The sequence below is a fragment of the Natator depressus genome, chromosome 7, assembly GCF_965152275.1.
Source record: "Natator depressus isolate rNatDep1 chromosome 7, rNatDep2.hap1, whole genome shotgun sequence".
Classification (NCBI taxonomy): domain Eukaryota; kingdom Metazoa; phylum Chordata; order Testudines; family Cheloniidae; genus Natator; species Natator depressus.
This window is the reverse complement of record NC_134240.1, coordinates 37,308,051-37,333,163: the sequence shown is the minus strand read 5'-3', so window position 1 is coordinate 37,333,163 and position 25,113 is coordinate 37,308,051. Positions and strand designations below refer to the sequence as shown.

Here is a 25,113-nt window from a genome sequence, read left to right as displayed (position 1 = left end):
TAGGAGGTAGAAGCCGGAGGAGGGACATACTGCTGCTTCCGGGAGCTGCTTGAGGTAAGCGCTGCCCAGAGCCTGCACTCCTGACACCCTCCCAGGCCCCTACCCGAGCCCCCTCCCGCCCCACAAACCCCTTGATCCCAGCGCAGAGCACCCTCCGACATCCCAAACCCCTCATTCCCAGCCCCACCCCAGAGCCCGCACCCCCAGCTGGAGCCCTCACTCACCCCGCATGCCCCATCCCCCTACCCGAGCCCTGATCCCTCTCCCGCCCTCTGAACCTCTCTGTCCCATCCTGGAGCACCCTTTTATATCCCAAACCCCTGTACCCCCAGCCAGAGCCTTCACCCCTTCCCACACCCCAGCCCCCTGAGCCAGCTCGGTGAATATGAGTGAGTGCATGAGAGTAAGGAGAGCGAGCAACGGGGGGGTGGGGCGGTGGGGATGGAGTGAGCAGGGGGCCGGGCATCAGAAAAGGCGCAGGGTCTCGGAGGAGGGGCGGGGCAGGGACAGGGCAAGGGTTTTGTGCGAGTAGGAAGTTGGCAACCCTAGTGCCAATAAGCACCTCACTCCCTGCCAGCCAATCATAATGTTCCTGTTCTCATAGGCAAAGGCAAGGCACTATACATGCAATTTTGTGCTGATGAAAAAACTAGAAATATTGGTTCCGGAATGAAGGAATTGGGAAATCAAGGCAAGACCCAGGGAGAAATAGTTCAGGGTGGGGAAGAAGGGAGCAGAGGGAGGGGCAGGTGGCTTACTGCCATAGAAAAAGGAAAAATCCAAGAGAGAACATAATAAACATTCTACAAATTAAAATGAAAAGCACTCTGTTCTGTTTTAATTTGCATGGATGTTGAGCAAGCTTGGAACATTGCAAGATTTATTGCTACAGAATACTGTAAATGTGTACATTTGTAACGAGGTAAGGACTTTGCAGTATTTTATATTGAAATGTTTACCCTGTGTCTCCTGTCTGAGGTTTTCCATGTTTTATGTAGTGTGACCAGACAGCAAGTGTGAAAAATCGGGACGGGGGTGGTAAGGCAAAGATCCAAATATCGGGACATCTGGTCATCCTAGTTGTCTGTGCACTCAGCACACAGAAATATCAGCCCTTATGGGGGGAAGAGAGATAAAATGACACACACACAAGTAGCATTCTTATTAAATCAGTTTAGTAAAGATAACTGAAAGAAAGCCTTCTTCTGAATAGGAAATTTGAACAGATTTGCATCTAGCTAAATTCTATACTGCTCTCAAAGAAGCCTCTATGCCCTGGTCTACACTAGGACTTTAGGTCGAATTTAGCAGCATTAAATCGATGTAAACCTGCACCCGTCCACACGATGAAGCCCTTTATTTCGACTTAAAGGGCTCTTAAAATCGATTTCCTTACTCCACCCCTGACAAGTGGATTAGTGCTTAAGTCGGCCTTGCCGGGTCGAATTTGGGGTACTGTGGACATAATTCGACGGTATTGGCCTCCGGGAGCTATCCCAGAGTGCTCCATTTTGACCGCTCTGGACAGCACTCTCAACTCAGATGCACTGGCCAGGTAGACAGGAAAAGAACCGCGAACTTTTGAATCTCATTTCCTGTTTGGCCAGCGTGGCAAGCTGCAGGTGACCATGCAGAGCTCATCAGCAGAGGTGACCATGATGGAGTCTCAGAATCGCAAAAGAGCTCCAGCATGGACCGAACGGGAGGTACGGGATCTGATCGCTGTATGGGGAGAGGAATCCGTGCTATCAGAACTCCGTTCCAGTTTTCGAAATGCCAAAACCTTTGTCAAAATCTCCCAGGGCATGAAGGACAGAGGCCATAACAGGGACCCGAAGCAGTGGCGAGTGAAACTGAAGGAGCTGAGGCAAGCCTACCAGAAAACCAGAGAGGCGAACGGCCGCTCCGGGTCAGAGCCCCAAACATGCCGCTTCTATGATGAGCTGCATGCCATTTTAGGGGGCTCAGCCACCACTACCCCAGCCGTGTTGTTTGACTCCTTCAATGGAGATGGAGGCAATACGGAAGCAGGTTTTGGGGACGAAGAAGATGATGATGATGACGAGGTTGTAGATAGCTCACAGCAAGCAAGCGGAGAAACCGGTTTTCCCGACAGCCAGGAACTGTTTCTCACCCTGGACCTGGAGCCAGTACCCCCTGAACCCACCCAAGGCTGCCTCCTGGACCCAGCAGGCGGAGAAGGGACCTCCGGTGAGTGTACCTTTTAAAATACTATACATGGTTTAAAAGCAAGCATGTGAAAGGATTACTTTGCCCTGGCATTCGCGGCTCTCCTGGATATACTCCCAAAGCCTTTGCAAAAGGTTTCTGGGGAGGGCAGACTTATTGCGTCCTTCATGGTAGGACACTTTACCACTCCAGGCCAGTAACACGTACTCGGGAATCATTGTACAACAAAGCATTGCAGTGTATGTTTGCTGGCGTTCAAGCAACATCCGTTCTTTATCTCTCTGTGTTATCCTCAGGAGAGTGAGATATAATCCATGGTCACCTGGTTGAAATAGGGTGCTTTTCTTCAGGGGACACTCAGAGGAGCCCATTCCTTCTGGGCTGTTTGCCTGCGACTGAACAGAAATGTTCCCCGCTGTTAGCCACAGGGAGGGGGGAGGGTTGAGGGGGTAGCCACACGGTGGGGGGAGGCAAAATGCGACCTTGTAACGAAAGCACATGTGCTATGTATATAATGTTAACAGCAAGGTTTACCCTGAAAGAGTGTAGCCAGTGTTTTATAAAATGTGTCTTTTTAAATACCGCTGTCCCTTTTTTTTTCTCCACCAGCTGCATGTGTTTCAATGATCACAGGATCTTCTCCTTCCCAGAGGCTAGTGAAGATTAGAAAGAAAAAAAAACGCACTCGAGATGAAATGTTCTCCGAGCTCATGCTGTCCTCCCACACTGACAGAGCACAGACGAATGCGTGGAGGCAAATAATGTCACACTGCAGGAAAGCACAAAATGACCAGGAGGAGAGGTGGCGGGCTGAAGAGAGTAAGTGGCGGGCTGAAGAGAGTAAGTGGCGGGCTGAAGAGAGGGCTGAAGCTCGAATGTGGCGGCAGCGTGATGAGAGGAGGCAGGATTCAATGCTGAGGCTGCTGGAGGACCAAACCAGTATGCTCCAGTGTATGGTTGAGCTGCAGCAAAGGCAGCTGGAGCACAGATTGCCACTACAGCCCCTGTGTAACCAACTGCCCTCCTCCCCAAGTTCCATAGCCTCCACACCCAGACGCCCAAGAACACGGTGGGGGGGCCTCCGGCCAACCAGCCACTCCGCCACAGAGGATTGCCCCAAAAAAAGAAGGCTGTCATTCAATAAATTTTAAAGTTGTAAACTTTTAAAGTGCTGTGTGGCATTTTCCTTCCCTCCTCCACCACCCCTCCTGGGCTACCTTGGTAGTCATCCCCCTATTTGTGTGATGAATGAATAAAGAATGCATGAATGTGAAGCAACAATGACTTTATTGCCTCTGCAAGCGGTGATCAAAGGGAGGAGGGGAGGGTGGTTAGCTTACAGGGAAGTAGAGTGAACCAAGGGGCGGGGGGTTTCATCAAGGAGAAACAAACAGAACTTTCACACCGTAGCCTGGCCAGTCATGAAACTGGTTTTCAAAGCCTCTCTGATGCGTACCGCGCCCTTCTGTGCTCTTCTAACCGCCCTGGTGTCTGACTGCGCGTAACCAGCAGTCAGGCGATTTGCCTCAACCTCCCACCCCGCCATAAACGTCTCCCCCTTACTCTCACAGATATTGTGGAGCACACAGCAAGCAGTAATAACAGTGGGAATATTGGTTTCGCTGAGGTCTAAGCGAGTCAGTAAACTGCGCCAGCGCGCCTTTAAACGTCCAAATGCACATTCTACCACCATTCTGCACTTGCTCAGCCTGTAGTTGAACAGCTCCTGACTACTGTCCAGGCTGCCTGTGTACGGCTTCATGAGCCATGGCATTAAGGGGTAGGCTGGGTCCCCAAGGATACATATAGGCATTTCAACATCACCAACAGTTATTTTCTGGTCTGGGAATAAAGTCCCTTCTTGAAGCTTTTGAAACAGACCAGAGTTCCTGAAGATGCGAGCGTCATGTACCTTTCCCGGCCATCCCACGTTGATGTTGGTGAAACGTCCCTTGTGATCCACCAGAGCTTGCAGCACTATTGAAAAGTACCCCTTGCGGTTTAGGTACTCGCCGGCTTGGTGCTCCGGTGCCAAGATAGGGATATGGGTTCCGTCTATGGCCCCACCACAGTTAGGGAATCCCATTGCAGCAAAGCCATCCACTATGACCTGCACATTTCCCAGGGTCACTACCCTTGATATCAGCAGATCTTTGATTGCGTGGGCTACTTGCATCACAGCAGCCCCCACAGTAGATTTGCCCACTCCAAATTGATTCCCAACTGACCGGTAGCTGTCTGGCGTTGCAAGCTTCCACAGGGCTATCGCCACTCGCTTCTCAACTGTGAGGGCTGCTCTCATCTTGGTATTCATGCGCTTCAGGGCAGGGGAAAGCAAGTCACAAAGTTCCATGAAAGTGCCCTTACGCATGCGAAAGTTTCGCAGCCACTGGGAATCGTCCCAGACCTGCAACACTATGCGGTCCCACCAGTCTGTGCTTGTTTCCCGAGCCCAGAATCGGCGTTCCACAGCATGAACCTGCCCCATTAGCACCATGATGCATGCATTGGCAGGACCCATGCTTTCAGAGAAATCTGTGTCCATGTCCTGATCACTCACGTGACCGCGCTGACGTCGCCTCCTCGCCCGGTAGCGCTTTGCCAGGTTCTGGTGCTGCATATACTGCTGGATAATGCGTGTGGTGTTTAATGTGCTCCTAATTGCCAAAGTGAGCTGAGCGGACTCCATGCTTGCCTTGGTATGGCGTCCGCACAGAAAAAAGGCGCGGAATGATTGTCTGCCATTGCTCTGACGGAGGGAGGGGCGACTGACGACACGGCTTACAGGGTTGGCTTCAGGGGGCTAAAATCCACAAAGGGGGTGGCTTTACATCAAGGAGTAGTTCAGGCAGGACTTCACGGAGGGTTCCAATAAGAAATGGTGCACCTAAGTTATTGTTCTTATTGGAACAAGGAGGTTAGCCTGGCCTCTGATGGATACATGGCTAGATCTACCTCGCTGCACCGTCTCTGTGAGTGACTGCAGTGTGACCTAGAGGAATGAGTCCCCTAGACAGGGGAGGAGGCAAATGAGTACAAAACAAATCTGGTCTATTTCTTGTTTTGATCCACTCCATCTATCTTTTACATCTTTGGCTGGCAGCAGACGGTGCAGAAGGACATATTGCCTACCTGCTCACCATAAGACGGTTCAATAGGACTGACTGCCGGACTTAAGAGAATGACCTGGTCAAGTCACTAAAAATTTAGTCCCTGCGCCCATGTCTGCCCAGGCGCTCCTGATCGACCTCACACAGGCGACCAGGAGTACCTCGGACATGACGAGGACGGCTACCAGTCGTATTGTACCGTCTGCTGCCACAAGGCAATGGGTTGCTGCTACTGTGTAGCAATGCCGTACCGCGTCTGCCAGCACCCAGGAGACATACGGTGACGGTTACCTGAGCGGGCTCCATGCTTGCGGTGGTATGGCGTCCGCACAGGTAACTCAGGAAAAAAGGCGCGAAACGATTGTCTGCCCTTGCTTTCACGGAGGGAGGGAGGGAGGGAAGGGGGGACTGACGATATGTACCCAGAACCACCCGCGACAATGTTTCAGCCCCATCAGGCATTGGGATCTCAACCCAGAATTCCAATGAGCAGCGGAGACTGCGGGAACTGTGGGATAGCTACCCACAGTGCAACGCTCTGGAAGTCGACTCTAGCCTCGGTACTGTGGAAGCACTCCGCCGAGTTAATGCACTTAATGCACTTCTGTGGGGACACACACACTCGAATATATAAAACCGATTTCTAAAAAACCGACTTCTATAAATTCGACCTTATTCCGTAGTGTAGACATACCCTATGAAAAGGGGATTTGCTTGTGGAAACTTCAAGGAGGCTTGGGTGACACTAGGCTTAAAATGGCCTCAAATAACTCAAATAACTTCTGGGTGTGTCACAGTGACATTTCTTTGGTTTGTTACAGAATATTAGGGTTGGGGCAGCATGTGTACATTTGTTTATAAGGGCATGGTTCTCTTTGAGGGGAAAGGGAAGTTATTTTTTAATACTAGAATGCAGGAGCACAGTGGATTACCAAGCAGGAATGATCCGAGTTTACTAGATGGAGAGTGCTGTATGACTGTGCAGGTCTATTTAGATGCTGACAGGAGTGAGCACAAAGTGACAATACATCAAGTACATATAAGGAGGAGGGAGAAAAATTGTTCTTAACCTCTGAGGCTAGGACAAGAAGCAGTGGGCTTAAATTTCAGCAAGGGTGGTTTAGGTTGGACATTAGGAAAAAATTCCTAACTGTCAGAGTGGTTAAGCACTGGCATAAGTTGCCTAGGGAGGTGGTGGAATCTCCATCATTGGGGATTTTTAAGAGCAGGTTGGATAAACACCTGTCAGGGGTGGTCTTGATAATACTTAGTCTGCCTTGAGTGCATGGGACTGGACTAGATAACCTCTCAAGGTCCCTTCCAGTTCTATGATTCTATGATCTCCCTGCAATTTCAGTCCATTTTGTATTATCCATTTCTGTTGTACAGGTGAGGTCTGTTCTAGGGCTTCTGGGTAATCTCTGTTCTGTAGTTACTATAATTCTGTTCTGTGTTTTCTGTTCTATAATTACTATAGTTTCCTGGTCTTGTCTGAAATGCACTGCAGGAAGCCCTTTGAAAAAAAAGAAGTAGAAAATTCCTAACCATAACCATACTATTTCTGTAAAGGGCAAGGGATACAGTAAGTGAAAAAAGTGAAAAATTGGCCCAAAGAAATTTTTTATGAGCAAAAAGTTGTGAATTCAACATAAGAAAATATGTTTACCGTAAAAGTGAATTTTCAAGATGGTTTTTATATGTTAATTCTTTCTAAAATAAAGTAGCAGATTGTTTTTATAACTAGTACAGCTGTGTTAAGTGATTAATGGTATATTTTTTCCCAAAGTGTTAGTATTCAGTCATAATCAGGTTTTGAAAAATGCTAAGTTACTATTACTCTTAGACTCTCGTTTATGGTAGTTAATCTTCACAATTTCCCTAAGAAAAACTTCAGCATATTTTTCTTTTGGGATGAAATATAGAGTACAATGCATGTTATCGTGTAATTATATTGCAGCCCAAAAGAAGCAGGAATGGAGGAAGATATTCTATTCTGGAACCCAACAAAATATTCAGAAGTGGCACTGTATGAGCTAACTTCATGTTAGTGCACAATTCATAACTGAGTCACTGACTCCCTTTAGGTATTTCTCCCTGCATTGCAGAATACTGACATTTCAGTCTCAATAGCAAGCTCCCATGCATATGTCCTGATCTGACATTGTCTGCACAGGCATTCTGAAGTCACTTCAAAGTCAATATGATTTTTTTGGTAAGATGTATGGGAGGACATACATGGCTACCCAGACATCTGTTGGGAAAATAACACAGCAGGGCACAGATTATCCAACAAGTTCTTGGAATGCATTGGAGACCTTTTTTTTTTTTTTAATTTCAGAAGGTGGAGAAAGCTACTGGGGGGAGGGTGTTCTAGATTTGATTTTGACAAATAGGGAGGAACTGGTTGAGAATTTGAAAGTGGAAGGCAACATGGGTGAAAGTGATTATGAAATAGTAGCGTTCACGATTCTAAGGAATGGTAGGAGGGAGAACAGCACAATAAAGACAATGGATTTCAAGAAGGCAGACTTTAGCAACTCAGGGAGTTGGTAGGTAAAATCCCATGGGAAGCAAGTCTAAGGGGAAAAACAATTGAAGACATTTGGCAGTTTTTCAAAGAGACATTAGGGGCACAAGAGCAAACTATCCCACTGCGTAGGAAAGATAGGAGGTATGGCAAGAGACCACCCTGGCTTAACCAGGAGATCTTCAATGATCTAAAATTCAAAAAGGAGTCCTACAAAAACTGGAAACTCAGTCAAACTACAAAGGATGAATATAAACACATAACACAAGTATATAGGGAGAAAATTAGAAAAACCAAGGCCTACAATACCCACCTGCGGAAGTGAAGAAACAGATTGATAGAGCCAGAAGAGTTCCCAGAAGTCACCTACTACAGGACAGGCCTAACAAAGAAAATAACACAACGCCACTAGCCGTCACCTTCAGCCCCCAACTAAAACCCCTCCAACGCATTATTAGGGATCTACAACCTATCCTGAAGGATGACCCAACACTCTCACAAATCTTGGGATACAGGCCAGTGCTTGCCTACAGACAGCCCCGCAACCTGAAGCAAATACTCACCAGCAACCACATACCACACAACAGAACCACTAACCCAGGAACCTATCCTTGCAACAAAGCCCGTTGCCAACTGTGCCCACATATCTATTCAGGGGACACCATCACAGGGCCTAATAACATCAGTCACACTATCAGAGGCTCGTTCACCTGCACATCCACCAATGTGATATATGCCATCATGTGCCAGCAATGCCCCTCTGCCATGTACATTGGTCAAACTGGACAGTCTCTACGTAAAAGAATAAATGGACACAAATCAGATGTCAAGAATTATAACATTCATAAACCAGTCGGAGAACACTTCAATGTCTCTGGTCACTCGATCTCAGACCTAAAGGTCGCAATATTAAAACAAAAAAACTTCAAATCCAGACTCCAGCGAGAAACTGTTGAATTGGAATTCATTTGCAAATTGGATACAATTAACTTAGGCTTGAATAGAGACTGGGAGTGGTTAAGTCATTATGCAAGGTAACCTATTTCCCCTTGTTTTTTCCTACCCCCCGCCCCCAGACGTTCGTGTTAAACCCTGGATTTGTGCTGGAAATGGCCCACCTTGATTATCATACACATTGTAAGGAGAGTGGTCACTTTAGATAAGCTATTACCAGCAGGAGAGTGGGTTTGTGTGTGGGGGGGGGGGTGAGAAAACCTGGATTTGTGCTGGAAATGACCCAACTTGATTATCATACACATTGTAAGGAGAGTGATCACTTTAGATAAGCTATTACCAGCAGGAGAGTGGGGTGGGAGGAGGTATTTTTTCATGCTTTGTGTGTATATAAAAAGATCTTCTACACTTTCCACAGTATGCATCCGATGAAGTGAGCTGTAGCTCACGAAAGCTTATGCTCAAATAAATTGGTTAGTCTCTAAGGTGCCACAAGTACTCCTTTTCTTTTTGCAAGGCACAAAACGAGATCAAACTAGCTAGGGACATAAAAGAAAACAAGAAAACATTCTACAAATACATTAGAAGCAAGAGGAAGACCCAGGACAGAGTAGGCCCATTACTCAATGAGGGGGGGAAAGACAATAACAGAAAATGTGGAAATGGCAGAGGTGCTTAATGACTTCTTTGTTTCAGTTTTCACCAAGAAGGTTGGTGGCTATTGGATGTCTAAAATAGTAAATGCCAGTGAAAATGGGGTAAGATCAGAGTCTAAAATAGGGAAAAAACAACTCAAAAATTACTTAGACAAGTTAGATGTCTTCAAATCACCAGAGCCTGATTAAATGCATCCTAGAATACTCAAGGAGCTGACTGAAGAGATATCTGAGCCATTAGCAATTATCTTTGAAAAGTCATGGAAGACGGGAGACATTCCAGAAGACTGGAAAAAGGCAAATATAGTGCCCATCTATAAAAAGGGAAATAAGGACAACATGGGAAATTACAGACCAGTCAGCTTTACTTCTGTAGCCAGAAAGATAATGGAGCAACTAATTAAGCAATCAATTTGCAAACACTTAGAAGATAATAAGGTGATAAATAACAGTCAGCATGGATTTGTCAAGAACAAATCGTGTCAAACAAACCTGATAGCTTTCTTTGACAGGGTAACAAGCCTTGTGGATGGGGGGAAGAGGTAGATGTGGTATATCTTGACTTTAGTAAAGCTTTTGATACTGTCTCGCATGACCGTCTCATAAACAAACTAGGGAAATACAACCTAGATGGAATTACTATAAGGTGAGTGCATAACTGGTTGGAAAATCGTTCCCAGAGAATAGTTATCAGTGGTTCACTGTCATACTGGAAGGGCATAATGAATGGGGTCCCGCAGGGATCGGTTCTGGGTTCGGTTCTGTTCAATATCTTCATCAATGATTTAGATAATGACATAGAGAGCACACTTATAAAGTTTGCGGACAATACCAAGCTGGGAGGGGTTGCAAGTGCTTTGAAAGATAGGATTAAAATTCAAAATGATCTGGACAAACTAGAGAAATGATCTGAAGTAAATAGGGTGAAATTCAAGAGGGACAAATGCAAAGTACTCCATTTAGGAAGGAACAATCAGTTGCACACATACAAAATGGGAAGTGACTGCCTAGAAAGGAGTACTGCGGAATGGGATCTGGGGGTCATAGTGGATCACAAGCTAAATATGAGTCAACAGTGTAACGCTGTTGCAAAAAAAGCAAACATCATTCTGGGATGTATTAGCAGGAATATTGTAAGCAAGGCATGAGAAGTAATTCTTCTGCTCTACTCCATGCTGATTAGGTCTCAGCTGGAGTATTGTGTCCAGTTCTGGGCACCACATTTCAGGAAAGATGTGGAGAAATTGGACAAAGTCCAGAGAAGAGCAACAAAACTGATTAAAGGTCTAGACAACATGACCTATGGGGGAAGATTGAAAAAATTGGGTTTGTTTAGTCTGGAGAAGAGAAGATTGAGAGGGGACATGATAACAGTTTTCAAGTACATAAAAGGTTGTTACAAGGAGGAGGAAGAAAAATTGTTCTTCTTAAACTCTGAGGATAGGACAAGAAGCAATGGGTTTAAATTGCAGCAAAGGAGGTTTAGGTTGGACATTAGGAAAAAATTCCTAACTATCAGAGTGGTTAAGCACTGGAATAAATTGCCTAGGGAGGTGGTGGAATCTCCATCATTGGGGATTTTTAAGAGCAGTTTGGACAAACACCTGTCAGGGATGGTCTAGAAGATAATACTTAAGCTATGTCTACACTATGAAATTAGGTCGAATTTATAGAAGTCGGTTTTGTAGAAAGCGTTTTTATACAGTCGATTGTGTGTGCCCCACACAAATGCTTGAAGTGCATTTAGTCGGCGGAGTGCGTCCACTGTACCAAGGCAACCGTCGACTTCCGGAGCGTTGCGCTGTGGGTAGTTATCCCACAGTTCCCGCAGTCTCTGCCACCCATTTGAATTCTGGGTAGAAATCCCAATGCCTGATGGGGCAAAAACATTGTCGCGGGTGATTCTGGGTACATATCGTCAGGCCCCCCCTTCCCTCCCTCTGTGAAAGCAAGGGCAGACAATCGTTTCGCGCCTTTTTTCCTGGGTTACCCATGCAGACGCCATACCACAGCAAGCATGGAGCCTGCTCAGCTCACCATCACCGTATGTCTCCTGGGTGTTGGCCGACGTGGTACTGCATTGCTACACAGCAGCAGCTCATTGCCTTTTGGCAGCAGACAGTGCAGTATGACTGGTAGCCATCATTGCCATACTCGAGGGTGCTCTTTTAGCCGACCTCAGTGAGGTTGGTCAGGGGCGCCTGGGCAAACATGGGAGTGACTCAGCCAGGTCATTTCCCTTTTAAGTTTCGTCTCATGGCGATTCAGTCCTGCCAGCAGTCGTACTGCACCGTCTTCTAATGAGCAGCCAGGAGACGATGATGGCCAGCAGTCATACTGCACCGTCTGCTGCCAGCAAGATGTATAAAGATAGATGAAGTGGATCAAAACAAGAAATAGACCAGATTTGTTTTATATTCATTTTCTCCTCCCTTCCTCCCTCCCTCCATGAAATCAACGGCCTGCTAAACCCCGGGTTTTGAGTTCTATCCTTGAGGGGGCCATTCTGTTTCTCCTTGATGCAAAGCCACCCCCTTTGTTGATTTTAATTCCCTGTAAGCCAACCCTGTAAAGCCATGTTGTCAGTTGCCCCTCCCTCCGTCAGAGCAACGGCAGACAATCGTTTCGCACCTTTTTTCAGTGCAGACGCCATAGCTCTGTGAACATGGAGCCCGCTCAGATCACTGCGGCAATTATGAGCACTATAAACACTGTGCGCATTATCCAGCAGGATATGCAGAACCATAACCTGCAAGAAAAGCGAAACCAGGCGAGGAGGAGGCGACTGCAGTGCGGTGACGAGAGTGATGAGGACATGGACATAGACTTCTCACAAAGTACGAGCCCCTGCAATGTGCACATCATGCTGTCAATTGGGCAGGTTCATGGCGTGGAACACCGATTCTGGGCCCGGGAAACAAGCACAGAGTGGTGGGACTGCATAGTGTTGCAGGTCTGGGATGATTCCCAGTGGCTGCAAAACTTGTGCATGCGTAAGGGCACTTTCATGGAACTTTGTGATTTGCTTTCCCCTGCCCTGAAGCACAAGAATACCAAGATGAGAGCAGCCCTCACAGTTGAGAAGTAAGTGGCGATAGCCCTATGGAAGCTTGCAACGCCAGACAGCTACCAGTCAGTCGGGAATCAATTTGGAGTGGGCAAATCTACTGTGGGGGCTGCTGTGATGCAAGTAGCCAACGCTATCACTGAGCTGCTGATATCAAGGGTAGTGACTCTGGGAAATGTGCAGGTCATACTGGATGGCTTTGCTGCAATGGGATTCCCTACTGTGGTGGGGCGATAGACGGAACCCATATCCCAATCTTGACACTGGAGCATCAAGGCAGCAAGTACATAAACTGAAAGGGGTACTTTTCAGTGGTGCTGCAAGCACTGGTGGATCACAAGGAACGTTTCACCAACATCAATGTGGGATGGCTGGGAAAAGTACATGATGCTCGCATCTTCAGGAACTCTGGTCTGTTTCAACAGCTGCAGCAAGGGACTTACTTTCCAGACCAGAAAATAACCGTTGGGGATGTTGAAATGCCTATAGTTATCCTTGGGGATCCAGCCTACCCCTTAATGCCATGGCTCATGAAGCCATGCACAGGCACCCTGGACAGTAGTCAGGAGCTGTTCAACTATAGGCTGAGCAAGTGCAGAATGGTGGTAGAATGTGCATTTGAGCATTTAAAAGCACACTGGTGCAGTTCACTGACTCGGTTAGACCTCAGCGAAACCAATATTCCCATTGTTATTATGGCTTGCTGTGCGCTCCACAATCTCTGTGAGAGTAAGGGGGAGACGTTTATGGTGGGGTGGGAGGTTGAGGCAAATTGCCTGGCTGCTGATTACGCACAGCCAGACACCAGGGCGGTTAGAAGAGTACAGGAGGGCGCGGTGTGCATCAGAGAAGCTTTGAAAACCAGTTTCAGGAATGGCCAGGCTACGGTGTGAAAGTTCTGTTTGTTTCTCCTTGATGGGACCCCCCCCCCCCCGGGTTCACTGTACTTTCCTGTAAGCTAAGCACCCTCCTCTCCCCCCTTCGATCACCGCTTGCAGAGGCAATAAAGTCATTGTTGCTTCACATTCATGCATTCTTTATTTAGTCATCACACAAATAGGGGGATAACTGCCAAGGTAGCCCGGGAGGGGTGGTGGAGGAGGGAAGCACTGGGTGGGGTGGTGGAGGAGGGAAGGACAAGGCCACAGAGCACTTTAAAACTTTAAAACTTATTGAATGCCAGTCTTCTGTTGCTTGGGCAATCCTCTGGGGTGGAGTGGCTGGAGGCCCCCCCACCGCGTTCTTGGGCGTCTGGGTGAGGAGGCTATGGAACTTGGGGAGGAGGGCAGTTGGTTACACAGGGGCTGTAGCGGCGGTCTGTGCTCCTGCTGCCTTTCCTGCAGCTCAACCATACACTGGAGCATATGAGTTTGATCCTCCAGAAGCCTGAGCATTGGCTCCTGCCTTCTTTCAGCAAGCTGATGCCACCTCCCATCTTCAGCCCGCCACCTCTCCTCGCAGTCATATTGTGTTTTCCTGCACTCTGAGATTGTCTGCCTCCATGTATTTTGCTGGGCTCTGTCAGTGTGGGAGGACAGCATGAGGTCAGAGAACATTTCATCACGAGTGCGTTTTATTCACTTTCTAATCTTCGCTAGCCTCTGGGAAGGAGAAACATATGTAGCTGGTGGAGGGGAAAAAAAGGGAGAGTTGTAATTAAAAAGACACATTTTATAGAACAATGGGTACACTCTTTCACAGGAAACCTTGCTGTTAACATTACATAGCACATGTGCTTTCATTACAAGGTCGCACTTTGCCTCTTATTGAGGGTATGCTGATTTGGTGTGAGAGATCACTCACGCAGGGCCGGGCAGCAGAATTCGGCTTGCAGGCAGCCATGGTAAGCCACAGTCTTTTGGCTTCTTTAACTTTCATAACATGTGGGAATGGTTTCAAACAGCAATGGCCTCATTTCCCATACGAAGTAGCTGTTGGGTTGGCCATTAAAAATGGGTTGGCAATTTAAAAGGAGGGGCTGCAGAAACCCAACTAACCCCCTCCTCTCCCCCCCTACACACACCCAATTCTCTGAGATGATGGCTTCACCCCTCCCCCCACCACATAGCTAACAGCAGGGAAGATTTCTGTTCAGCCACAGGCAAACAGCCCAGCAGGAACGGGCACCTCTGAATATCTGCTTACGAAAACCACCCTATTTCAACCAGGTGACCATGAATGATATCACTCTCCTGAGGATAATACAGAGAGACAAAGAACAGATGTTGTTTGAATGCCAGCAAACACCGGGACCATACGCTCAATGCCTTGTTCTGCAATGATCCCCAACTATGTGCTACTGGCCTGGCGTGGTAAAGTGTGCTACCATGGAGGACGGAATAAGTCTGCCCTCCCCAGAAACCTTTTGCAAAGCCTTTGGGAGTACATACAAGAGAGCTTTATGGAGATGTCCCTGGAGGATTTCCGCTTCATCCCCAGACACGTTAACAGACTTTTCCAGTAGCTGTACTGGCCGCGAATACCAAGACAAATTAATCATTAAACACGCTTGCTTTTAAACCATATATAATATTTACAAAGGTACACTCACCAGAAGTCCCTTCTCCACCTTCAGGGTCCAGGAGGCCATCTTGGGTGGGTTCGGGGGGTGCTGGGTCCAGGTCCACGGTGATAAACAGATCCTGGCTGTTGGGGAAACCAGTTTCTCTGCTTCCTTGCTGTGAGCTATCTACAACCTCCTCATCATCATCATCTTCCTCGCCCCCAAAACTCGCTTCCATGTTGCCTCCCACTCCTTGGATGGCGTCAAAGCACAGGGTTGGGGTAGTGGAGGCTGCACCCCCTAGAATGGCATGCAGCTCATCATAGAAGCGGCGTGTCTGGGGCTCTGAACCAGAGCGGCTGTTTGCCTCTCTGGTTTTTTGGTAGGCTTGCCTGAGCTCCTTAATTTTCACGCGGCTCTGCTGCGGGTCCCTGTTATAGCCTCTGTCCTTCATGCCATTGGAGATTTTTTCAAATATTTTGGCATTTCGTCTTTTTGAACGGAGTTCTGCCAGCACGGATTTGTCTCCCCATACAGCGATCAGATCCCATACCTCCTGTTCGGTCCATGCTGGAGCTCTTTGGTGATTCTGGGACTGCATGGTCTCCAGTGATGATGAGCTCTGCATGGTGACCTGTGCCGGTGAGCTCGCCATGCTGGCCAAACAGGAAATGAGATTCAAAAGTTCGTGGGCCTTTTCCTGAATACCTGGCCAGTGCATCTGAGTTGTGAGCGCTGTCCAGAGCGGTCACAACTGAGCATTATGGGGTAGCTCCTGGAGGCCAATACCGTCAAATTGCGTCCACAGTACCCCAAATTCGACCCAGCAAGGCCGATTTCAGTGCTAATCCCCTCATCGGGGGTGGAGTAAAGAAATCGATTTTAAGAGCCCTTTAAGTCGAAAAAAAAGGGCTTTGTCATGTGGACGGGTGCAGGGTTAAATCGAGATAATGCTGCTAAATTCAACCTAAACTCGTAGTGTAGACCAGGCCTAAGTCCTGCCATGAGTGCAGGTGGCTGGACTAGATGACCTTTCGAGGTCCTTTCCAGTTCTATGCTTCTATGCTTCTATGATGTTTAGAAGGTTAGAATGAATTTAATATATTCCCACTGAATACATAAGAGTAAAAGAATAATGATGCTGGGAACAATAATCATCAAAGCACTTCATTTAGACATTACTTGTTTTTCCACGTAGTTTTTTTTTTCAAAAGTGCAGTAGTGTGAAAAGAGATTGGTTTATCACTGAAAAGTGGTTAGACAGGTTATACATTTCTTAGGTTTGTTCACATGAAAAAGTAACTTAGTTATTGAAAGAAAAATAAAAAGGTAAATTTTGCTTTTAAAGAACATCAGATTATGGTTGCACAAAGACTGTTAGCTTTATTAATATGTTACTTTAGAATGATGAATACCTGAATTGCACATTTAGGTACTATGGGAAAATGCTGTAAACCCTTACAGTTGCTGACAAAGTTTGCACATATGTAAGTGAGTACAGAATTTGGCTGTACATAAAAATTTAATTTGTGAAGCATTAACAGTATAAATGAATACAGAATATAAATTAAAGAAGGATGCATTGATTTTGTCCAAAATAGAAGAACTAAAATGTATTCACATTTCGGTGTGTGGGATTTGCCCATCTCTTCCCATCACAGAATAGACACTAGTTCTGCCCTAATGTCATCCAGGCATAGGTTTTGTGCCTCCACTCTGTCCCTGGGTGCACCACCAACCCCAGTTCTTCAGAAGTTGAACTCTTTTGGAAGCGCTGTGGGTAGAGAATCCTGAGTATGGCTGCCAATAGGGCCTGCCTTAAATGGGATGTGATACCCTAGGTGAGGTTAGGACTGTGCAAAATTTAATGCATGCAGTGGATTGTCTTTTGCTTTTGGAAGAGGGGAATGATACATGTTTACCCCCTTCATTACTATTTATGACCCTCTCATTTTCTAGTTTCACTGTGCTTATCAAAATAGGTAGGCACTTCAGATCTTCTTATGCATATTCAAGTAAATATTTCATTTTTGAGAATTTTAAGAGATGGCTGCTTTGTGATGAAACCAATTCATTTTGATATGTCAAAAGCACTTTTATGAATAACTTAAAATATACTCTAACTGCCAGGGAAGACTTTAAAAGTGGGATTTAATTCAAGGAATGAGCTTCAACTCATGTTGCAGTTGTTCCTTCTCCTCCTGTGGGAGTATTCAGAGTTCGATCATGGCAGGAAATTGCATCTATGATATTAGCGATTTACCCTCTTAAAGTCATATTCCTCTTTAGCTCATTTCTTGGAAACATTATTTAAGATGCCTGTCCTATGAGTATTAAGAACCTATTATTTGATAAAGTATCTGTTGAGAATAATAAGATCCATTGATTCTTACAAAAGGCCTTTTGACTTTTTAAAAGGTGGAAGGTTTTGATAATATATTCAGGACAATCTATGGAAAAAGTAACCAGAGGTGGAAAACTGACTCCATTGAAGTGACTTGCCATTGACTTCGGCGGAGCCAAGATTTCACCCCAGAAGTTTATTTCCTGCATTAGAGAAAATCTTTATACCATGAAAGATCACGTATAATGTAGTTATTTACATAACATGCCTTATAATGTAAAACACTCTTACCTGATAATATAAAACATTCAGATTTAGGAGAATCAAATTTTAAAAAACTTAGAAAGTTTTATACTGTAAACATTATAATAAACAATTAACATTTAAAAATGAAATATCAAGTTTAATATCAGCTTTGTCCCCCATATCTTCCTGGAGTTCAACCACACAGAGTTCATCGCCAGATTGGGGACTTAGTTGATAATTAATGAGTAAGCATAATTTTTACAGAACAAAGGCCCATGATTTTATTTATTAAAAGACACTGAGATTATGTTCTCATTTAACTTAAAAAAACAAGGTAGTGTAGCTTTTTCTTGAAAATAATCTCATTTTTCACATTACTGTTCTCACATCACCACTGCAGTGATGCATTCTTAAATCTTTGGTAGGATTGCAAATAAGCATGTGGCAACAGAGGGCTTGGCCAGTGTTCATATTATAACAAGCTATGTGTTAGCGTCTGTACAAACTTACTGGATATGTCACATAAAATTTTTTCATAGACTGTAACAGTTCTGTATCTCAGGTGAATGTAGTATAGGTAACTAGCTAAATAGAAGAAAAGGAGTACTTGTGGCACCTTAGAGACTAACAAATTTATGTGAGCATAAGCTTTTGTGAGCTACAGCTCACTTCATAGCTCACGAAAGCTTATGCTCAAATAAATTTGTTAGTCTCTAAGGTGCCACAAGTACTCCTTTTGTTTTTGTGGATACAGACATGGCTGCTACTCTGAAACCTGGCTAAATAGATTAACTTCAAAGTTGTGAATCTGTTTTATCAAGGCCTTTTTCAAAAATGTAGATTGTGGTTTCAGTTCAATGCTATTATCTTATTGGGCACTAGAAGTGGATGGAAATTTTGCATAGAAAAGAGTGAATTTGTGGGGAACCTAATTTCTTATATATATTCCAAAATACCTGTAGTTTAGCAATAAAGCCCTGATACAGGAGTGCTTTCTTTAGTTGGGGGCCTAAGTGATCAATCCAATTCCCACTGAAGTCAAAAGTCTTTCTATTGACTTGAGCAGGAGTTTCATTAGTTCCTAAACCACTGCCACGAATTAGTAATGTTTAGATATGCATATGAAATTTCTGTTTACAAATATTAAATGCATGGCATGTAGCAGATATTATAAATCTGATTTATAATATACATCATATGTTTTGCATTCTATGGTCTACATTTCACCGTAATCTTTATTAATCCCAGTGATGTTCTCATTTGGTAATCATGTACTTTCTATAGAGAAATGCAAAACAAAAAATTGTTAAATAAAAGATAACTTTTACAAAACCTAAGATCAACAGGGGGAAAAAATCAGCAGAATCACTCTAGAGAAAAAATGTTCCTCTTAAGTATTTCTAGGGCCCTACCAATTTCACAGTCCATTTTGGTCAATTTCACAGTCATATGATTTTAAATATCATAAATTTCATGATTTCAGCTATTTAAATCTGAAATTTCATGGTGTTTTAATTGTAGGGGTCCTGACCCAAAAAGGAGTTGTGGGGGGACTGCAAGGTTATTGTAGGGTGGGGGTTTCGGTACTGCTACCCTTACTTATGTGCTGCTGGTGATGGCGCTGCCTTCAGAACTGGGCAGCTGGAGAGTGGTGGCTGCTGGCTGGGAGCCCAGCTCTGAAGGCAGGGCCACCGCCAGCAGCTGCACAGAAGTAAGGATGGTATGGTATGGTATTGCCACCCTTACTTCTGCACTGCTGCCTGCAGAGCTAGGCCCTCAGTCAGCAGCCACCACTCTTTGGGTGCCCAGCCCTGAAGGCAGCAGCGCAGAAGTAAGAGTTGCATGGTATGGTATTGCCACCCTTACTTCTGCGCTGCTGCTGGCAGGGTGCTGCCTTCAGAGCTGAGCACCTGGCCTACAGTTGCTGCTCTCGGGCCGCCCAGCTCTGAAGGCAGTGCGGAAGGGTGGCTGGCAATACTGTAACCCTCCTAAAATAACCTTGTGACCCCCCTGCAACTCCCTTTTGCATCAGGACCCCCAATTTGAGAAACGCTGGTCTCCCCCCGTGAAATCTGCGTAATATAGGGTAAAAGCATGCAAAAGACCAGATTTCACGGGGGGAGACCAGATTTCATGGTCTTTAATGCGTTTTTCATGGCTGCGAATTTGGTAGCGCCCTAAGTATTTGCAATACATTTCAGCTCTTTTAGAGGTCAGAAACCGATGGTGAAATCATCAGTTAAAAACTGACCACAAGAAAAGTGAAACGGACTATCTGTTTTCATTGTTCAGGCCAATAGAAAACCAAAAAAGTCAACATGTAGTATAATTAGTGAAAAGTAAATTTTTTTTATACCTCACTTGTAATAATCTAAAGTGTTGAGGCCCAACCCTGCTCCTGCTGATGTAAGTTTTTCAGTGACTGCAATGGATTCAGGGTATGGTCTGTATTTTGTAACATGGTAAGGAACTTTGATTTTTAAAATCACTTGATTTTTAAAATTATACTGTCATTTTTTGTAACAAAACAGAATGGGTTTCTTCTGATTTATTCCAGTTCTTAGGGCTACAGGGAAGGATATTTTTTAGAGTATTCCCTTTATTCATCTCATTTAGTTAATAGAAATCCAAAAACAAAGGATTTGGAAGTTGTTCCTGTTCTCAAATATTAAGTCATTTAATAGCTAAGAAACTGAAGAAAGAACCAACCATTTAGTGTAGATTTAAGACTTCACATATATGAAGTTTTCACATTATGTGGATATCCTGTAGTTAGCAAAACTTTACTAGACCTCTGAGAAATATAAATACTGCCAGTTACAAAATTCGTATTATTTCTTTGGGCCAAGTGCAATTCTGAAAATTAAAATAATTTGTATGTATCTAGACCATAAAGATTTGCAATGTAATATGCAGTACAGAATGTTGGTATATTTTAAAATCAGCAACTCATTGCAATCTTATTAGACCACTTATGTGACAAGAGGAGGCCTACTCAAAAAATTAGTAACTTGGCACAGTTAGCTATTGCTCCTTGCCAAAGAGAGGGCAAAAGTCTCCAATAAGAAGCCAGCTTTTCAGATTACAAAACTGTCCGTGACTCATTGCCAGCCTATCAGTTTCTTTCTGTAAATAATAATGATTCATAGAGAGTAACGCCTAAATTGTACATCATGAGATATAATTTCACTATTGCTGAATGCAACATGGATGGTTTTATAGAAAAGGATTGATTTTTTAAATTGTTTTAATTTTTTCTGGATAAACTGGATTAAATCAATCAAAAGCAAAATAATTCAGTTTTGTGCTCTGATGACACTGGGTTAGGAATGGTAGAAATACCTACACACATTTTTCGCCGTTCATGATTCCCTTCTTTATATATTCCCTTCCATATTGTTTATGATCAGACAGTAGAGGAATGCATCGTATTGTATTGATTCTGCTTTTTAATTTTCTTTACAACATAGTGAATTAACAATGGTTTTCATTTTTAGAATGTGAGGTTTTTTAGGGCTTTAGAGTGAAGAGCACTGGAAGAAAATCTTAATAGAATTAGTTTTGGTTTCATAACACTCTTCACACAGAATTAAATTACAGCTGCCCCCAACAGAAAACAGTTTGACACAGTGTTCACTCTTTCTGTTCAGGTAGCTACAAAGGCAATTTGTATTGGGTTGGAGAGCTCCTCCCCACAGACCTAACATCTGGGTCATTGGTGAGACAGCGTGGTAAGATAATACATTGTTTGTACCTTTTGGAGTCCTGCCAAATTTATGAATAATAGTAGAATACTGTCATTTCTATTGCAGTCTGCTTTCTACTGTTAGGGGCAGGATATCACATCATTTTCAGCCTTGCAGTAATGTCCTCTAAAACTTTTGTTAAAGTACTGTTCTTCCACTTACAATAAAATTAATTTTAAAACTATATAATAATCCTTCCAAGTACATCAAGCTGTTTCTAGTATATGAATCAATATTTCTTCTACAACCATACTGCATTTTCCAGTCTTCTCCGCTTCTATCACCTCTGTTTTATGCACATGCTTGTAAGTAATAATCCTTTCATATCCAATATAATGAAATAGACTTGAGGTCTCAGCAGTATTTACTCAGTTTCAGAATACAACAAAATTGATTAAATGAAATATCTGAAATAGTTTTGTAAAAGTTCTAGCATATCTGCATAACCCCAGAGGCATATTTGGGCCTGTTTCTCATTTACACCAAAGCTGATTTATACAGAGAGAGGAGTGTAAAAAACGGCTTTAGTGTAAATGAGAATCCCACCCATTTCTCATTCTGTGTAGGCTTTACAAACAGAGCATAGACAATAAATTTTAATCATATATATTTTTTCCCAGAACAGGCTTTTTCTTTCAATTCAGTCCTCTATTGCACTACCCACTGCACACTAAAGATTACAGTAGGTTCAATGGATAGTACTTTTGGTGCTTGCTGCTTATATGATCATTCAGTTGTGTGGGTCAAATATTATTTTACAAAAACCATTTCCTAGTGATGCTGATGTCATTGTCTCTTGCTTATATGTATCTGGAAGCACTTGATTGTTAGGACAGTTTGGAAGTGATATCTTTGATGTTTTTAAAGGTAGGAAGGAATTTCACACCTTTCTGAAGTGCCTCTTATCTGCAGGTAAAGAATGTGTTAGTTAACAGGAGAGCCAGTTAGAACCTGACTGACCTGCCTTGACATTAAATGCCTTGTAAAACTTGCTTTGTTCTGGTAATATGCAAATTTTTGATTAAATCCTGTCTTTTTTTAAGGCAAGTGGAGGAATGTGTAATGGGATGTTGTCAGTTGCATGTGTTGTGCACTTTAGAACCATCCTGCAGGGCTCAGGGTGGGCCACGGCAATACCCTTCTGGGTGCTCTTTATTCCTGTTTTGAGTGGGAGTAGTTTACTTTCTCCTGCTACTATTGAGCAGTACATACTTCTGTAGCAGCATGCATGCCTGGAGCCCCTGAGGGGCTTGGTATGCCCCTTCACTCACAGCCCAAACCTTCCTAGGAAAATGGTTTGCGGTCTTGTGTGTTCGTGAGTGGAGCAGCTTCTAGAATTCTTCGGTGGTGTCGTAGGTTTCTGCCATGCTGCTTGTGGCAGGGGAACATTATCCTCCTTCCCTTCATAGGGCAAAATTTTACCCTTTGCTTCTATAAATGTATTTGATTTGGGAAGTTCACTGTCTTATAGATCTGGATGTAGAAATTATTTGGGTACAGGGAACATAATGAGGGTTGTCCAATTCAATTCTTGTACCAAACTTCTAGTATTTATACCTTTAAGAGCTTTATAGGGTTGCCAGGTGTCTGGTTTTCAACCGGAACACCATGTCAAAAAGGGACCCTGGCGGCTTTGACCGGGCTGTTAAAAGTCCAGTTGGCAGGGCTGTCAGGCTCCCTACCTGGCTCCACATGGCACCTGGAAGTGGTGACATGTCCCTCTGGCTTTGAGGTGCAGGAGCGGCCAGGGGACTACACATGCTGCCCCCACCCTGTGCACCGGCTCTGCAACTCCAGTTGGTTGGGAACCACAGCCAGTGGGAGCTGTGGGGCAGTGCCTGTGTGCGGAGGCAGAGTGCACCGTGCAGAGTTGTCTGACCACCCCTATGCCTAGGAGCCGAAGGACATGTCACCGCTTCAGAGAGCCCCCGAAGTAAGTGCTGCCCAGAGTCCAGAGCCCAACCCCCTTCCCCAGCCCAGAGCTCCCTCCCACACCCAAACTCCCTCCTGGAGCCCGCACTCCCCCTCATGCACCCCTGCCCCAGCCCAGAGCTCCCTCCCGCACCCTGAACCCCTCATTTCTTGCTCCACCCTGGAATCCGCATCCCCAGCCCAGAGCTCGTACCCCCTGCCACACCTCAACCCCCTGCCTGAGCCCGGAGCCCTTTCCCACACTCAAAACCCCTCGGCTCCACCCCCCAGCCCTGAGTCCCCTCCTACACCTCAAGCCCCTCATCCCCAGCCCCACCCCAGAGCCCACATCCCAACCCACTGCCCCAGCCTGGAGCCCCCTCCCACACCCAGAACCCTTCATTTCTGGACCCACCCTAGAGCCCACACCCCCTGCTGGAGCCCTCACCCCCTTCTGTACCCCAACCTTCTGCCCCAGCCTGGTAAAAATGAACGAGTGAGGGTGGGGGAGAGCGAATGACCGGGGGGGAATGGAGTGAGTGGGGGCGGGGCCTTGGAGAAGGGGCAGGGCAGGGGCGGGGCCTCAGCAAAGGGGCAGGGCAAGGGTGTTCGGTTTTGTGTGATTAGACAGTTGGTAACTCTATATGTTACATTCCTTCCCTACATAAATATGTGACAGGGTTATCTGGTCCAGAAGCACAAAAAGTGTGTCTTCTTTAGTTTTAAGTGGAATATTTATTTCTCTTTTCAAGGTGCCTGCATTGCATCTTTTGGTACTGTTAGCTAGCTTTCAAAAACCACTGTCTTTCCAGACTACTGCACTCAAAGTGTATGATTAAAATGATTTGCTGGATTGGCGGCATACTGCTCAGCACCTTGTAGGATCAAGCCCTATAAGAGGATAGAATATGATCTTTTCTCAGGATTTTGTATTTGGTGCTGGAGTTAAAAGCAGCTATGCTGAAGTCATTATTTACGCTAGGGTTGAATTTGACCCAGGATTTGCTAGGGGACGTTGTGTGCATTTTGTTGTGTTGGTTGTGCAAGTAAATTAAAAAATAAAACCAATCCTTTATTTCTCCTTTTCTCTTCACATCTAGCTTTAGTTCTAATTTCCGTAATACTTGAAAACCCTCCTAAAATCTGACTTCTGTGTTCTTCAGTGACCTCACTTTTTAGTCTCTTAGATATTTTATTATTTAAGAACACACACTTCATGATAAAAATGGCAAGCCCACTGTAGACAACAAAACAGTGCACCTTACATGTTCTAAGGTGCATGCCTACGTGATTTCATCATTACTCTGTACACAGTTCCAGAGGAGGGATGTTAAAAGGCAATACTGAATTCTCAGGGAAGAGCATTTGAGTTTGTAGTGCAGAAAAGTTGGTGACCCTTGGTTCATTACTTAACTAAAACAAACCTATTTTCACCACAATCATAGCAGTTCCTAACTTGTGATTTGCTGGCTGAAAGACTTCTTTAAATTACCATTTTGAATGCCTATAAATATAATATAATTCAATACATACTTCATCAATGTAAATTACGCTCTCAGTCTCTCCAATCTACTTTACCAAAACTATGAACAGAGCACATGAATCCAAAAATAGATTCCCTTCTCTCTCACACACATGCTTACACATCCAGGAGTCACTGTAAAAACCTGTTATGAGACTTTGAAAGTATTCTTTATAACTTTTCACTTTTAATTTGATCTTCTAGTGCAGCTTGAACCTTACTGAACTTTACAAATAAAATTTCTTTCTTCGGTGATTTTGTGAAACATTGATATTCATGGAGCACTAGCCAAGAGAGCTCTTTTTGTGTAACCGTACCATTGATGGTGTCAGCAGAG

The 25,113-nt window shown here is 44.7% G+C and overlaps 2 protein-coding genes across 3 annotated transcripts in view; both read left to right on the top strand.

Annotated features, from left to right (window-relative positions):
* The window catches only part of PPARG (peroxisome proliferator activated receptor gamma), a 108,887-nt gene that overhangs the window by 29,152 nt on the left and 54,622 nt on the right, over window positions 1–25,113 (top strand). The window lies entirely within an intron of this gene.
* On the top strand, window positions 1,554–25,000 carry LOC141991308 (uncharacterized). The gene is made up of 3 exons (XM_074959619.1): window positions 1,554–2,211; window positions 2,800–3,129; window positions 24,981–25,000. The coding sequence occupies exons 1-3, from the start codon at window positions 1,629–1,631 to the stop codon at window positions 24,998–25,000; spliced, it is 933 nt and encodes a 310-aa protein (XP_074815720.1). The 5' UTR covers window positions 1,554–1,628.

What these genes read in the sequence shown, in the direction of transcription:
- LOC141991308 (XM_074959619.1), top strand. Translation starts at nt 1,629, where the DNA reads ATGCAGAGCTCATCAGCAGAGGTGACCATGATGGAGTCTCAGAATCGC. An exon ending in AGGCGGAGAAGGGACCTCCG is followed by an intron (nt 2,212 to 2,799) that starts GTGAGTGTACCT and finishes TTTCTCCACCAG; the next exon opens with CTGCATGTGTTTCAATGATC. An exon ending in GCTGCTGGAGGACCAAACCA is followed by an intron (nt 3,130 to 24,980) that starts GTATGCTCCAGT and finishes TTGATCTTCTAG; the next exon opens with TGCAGCTTGAACCTTACTGA.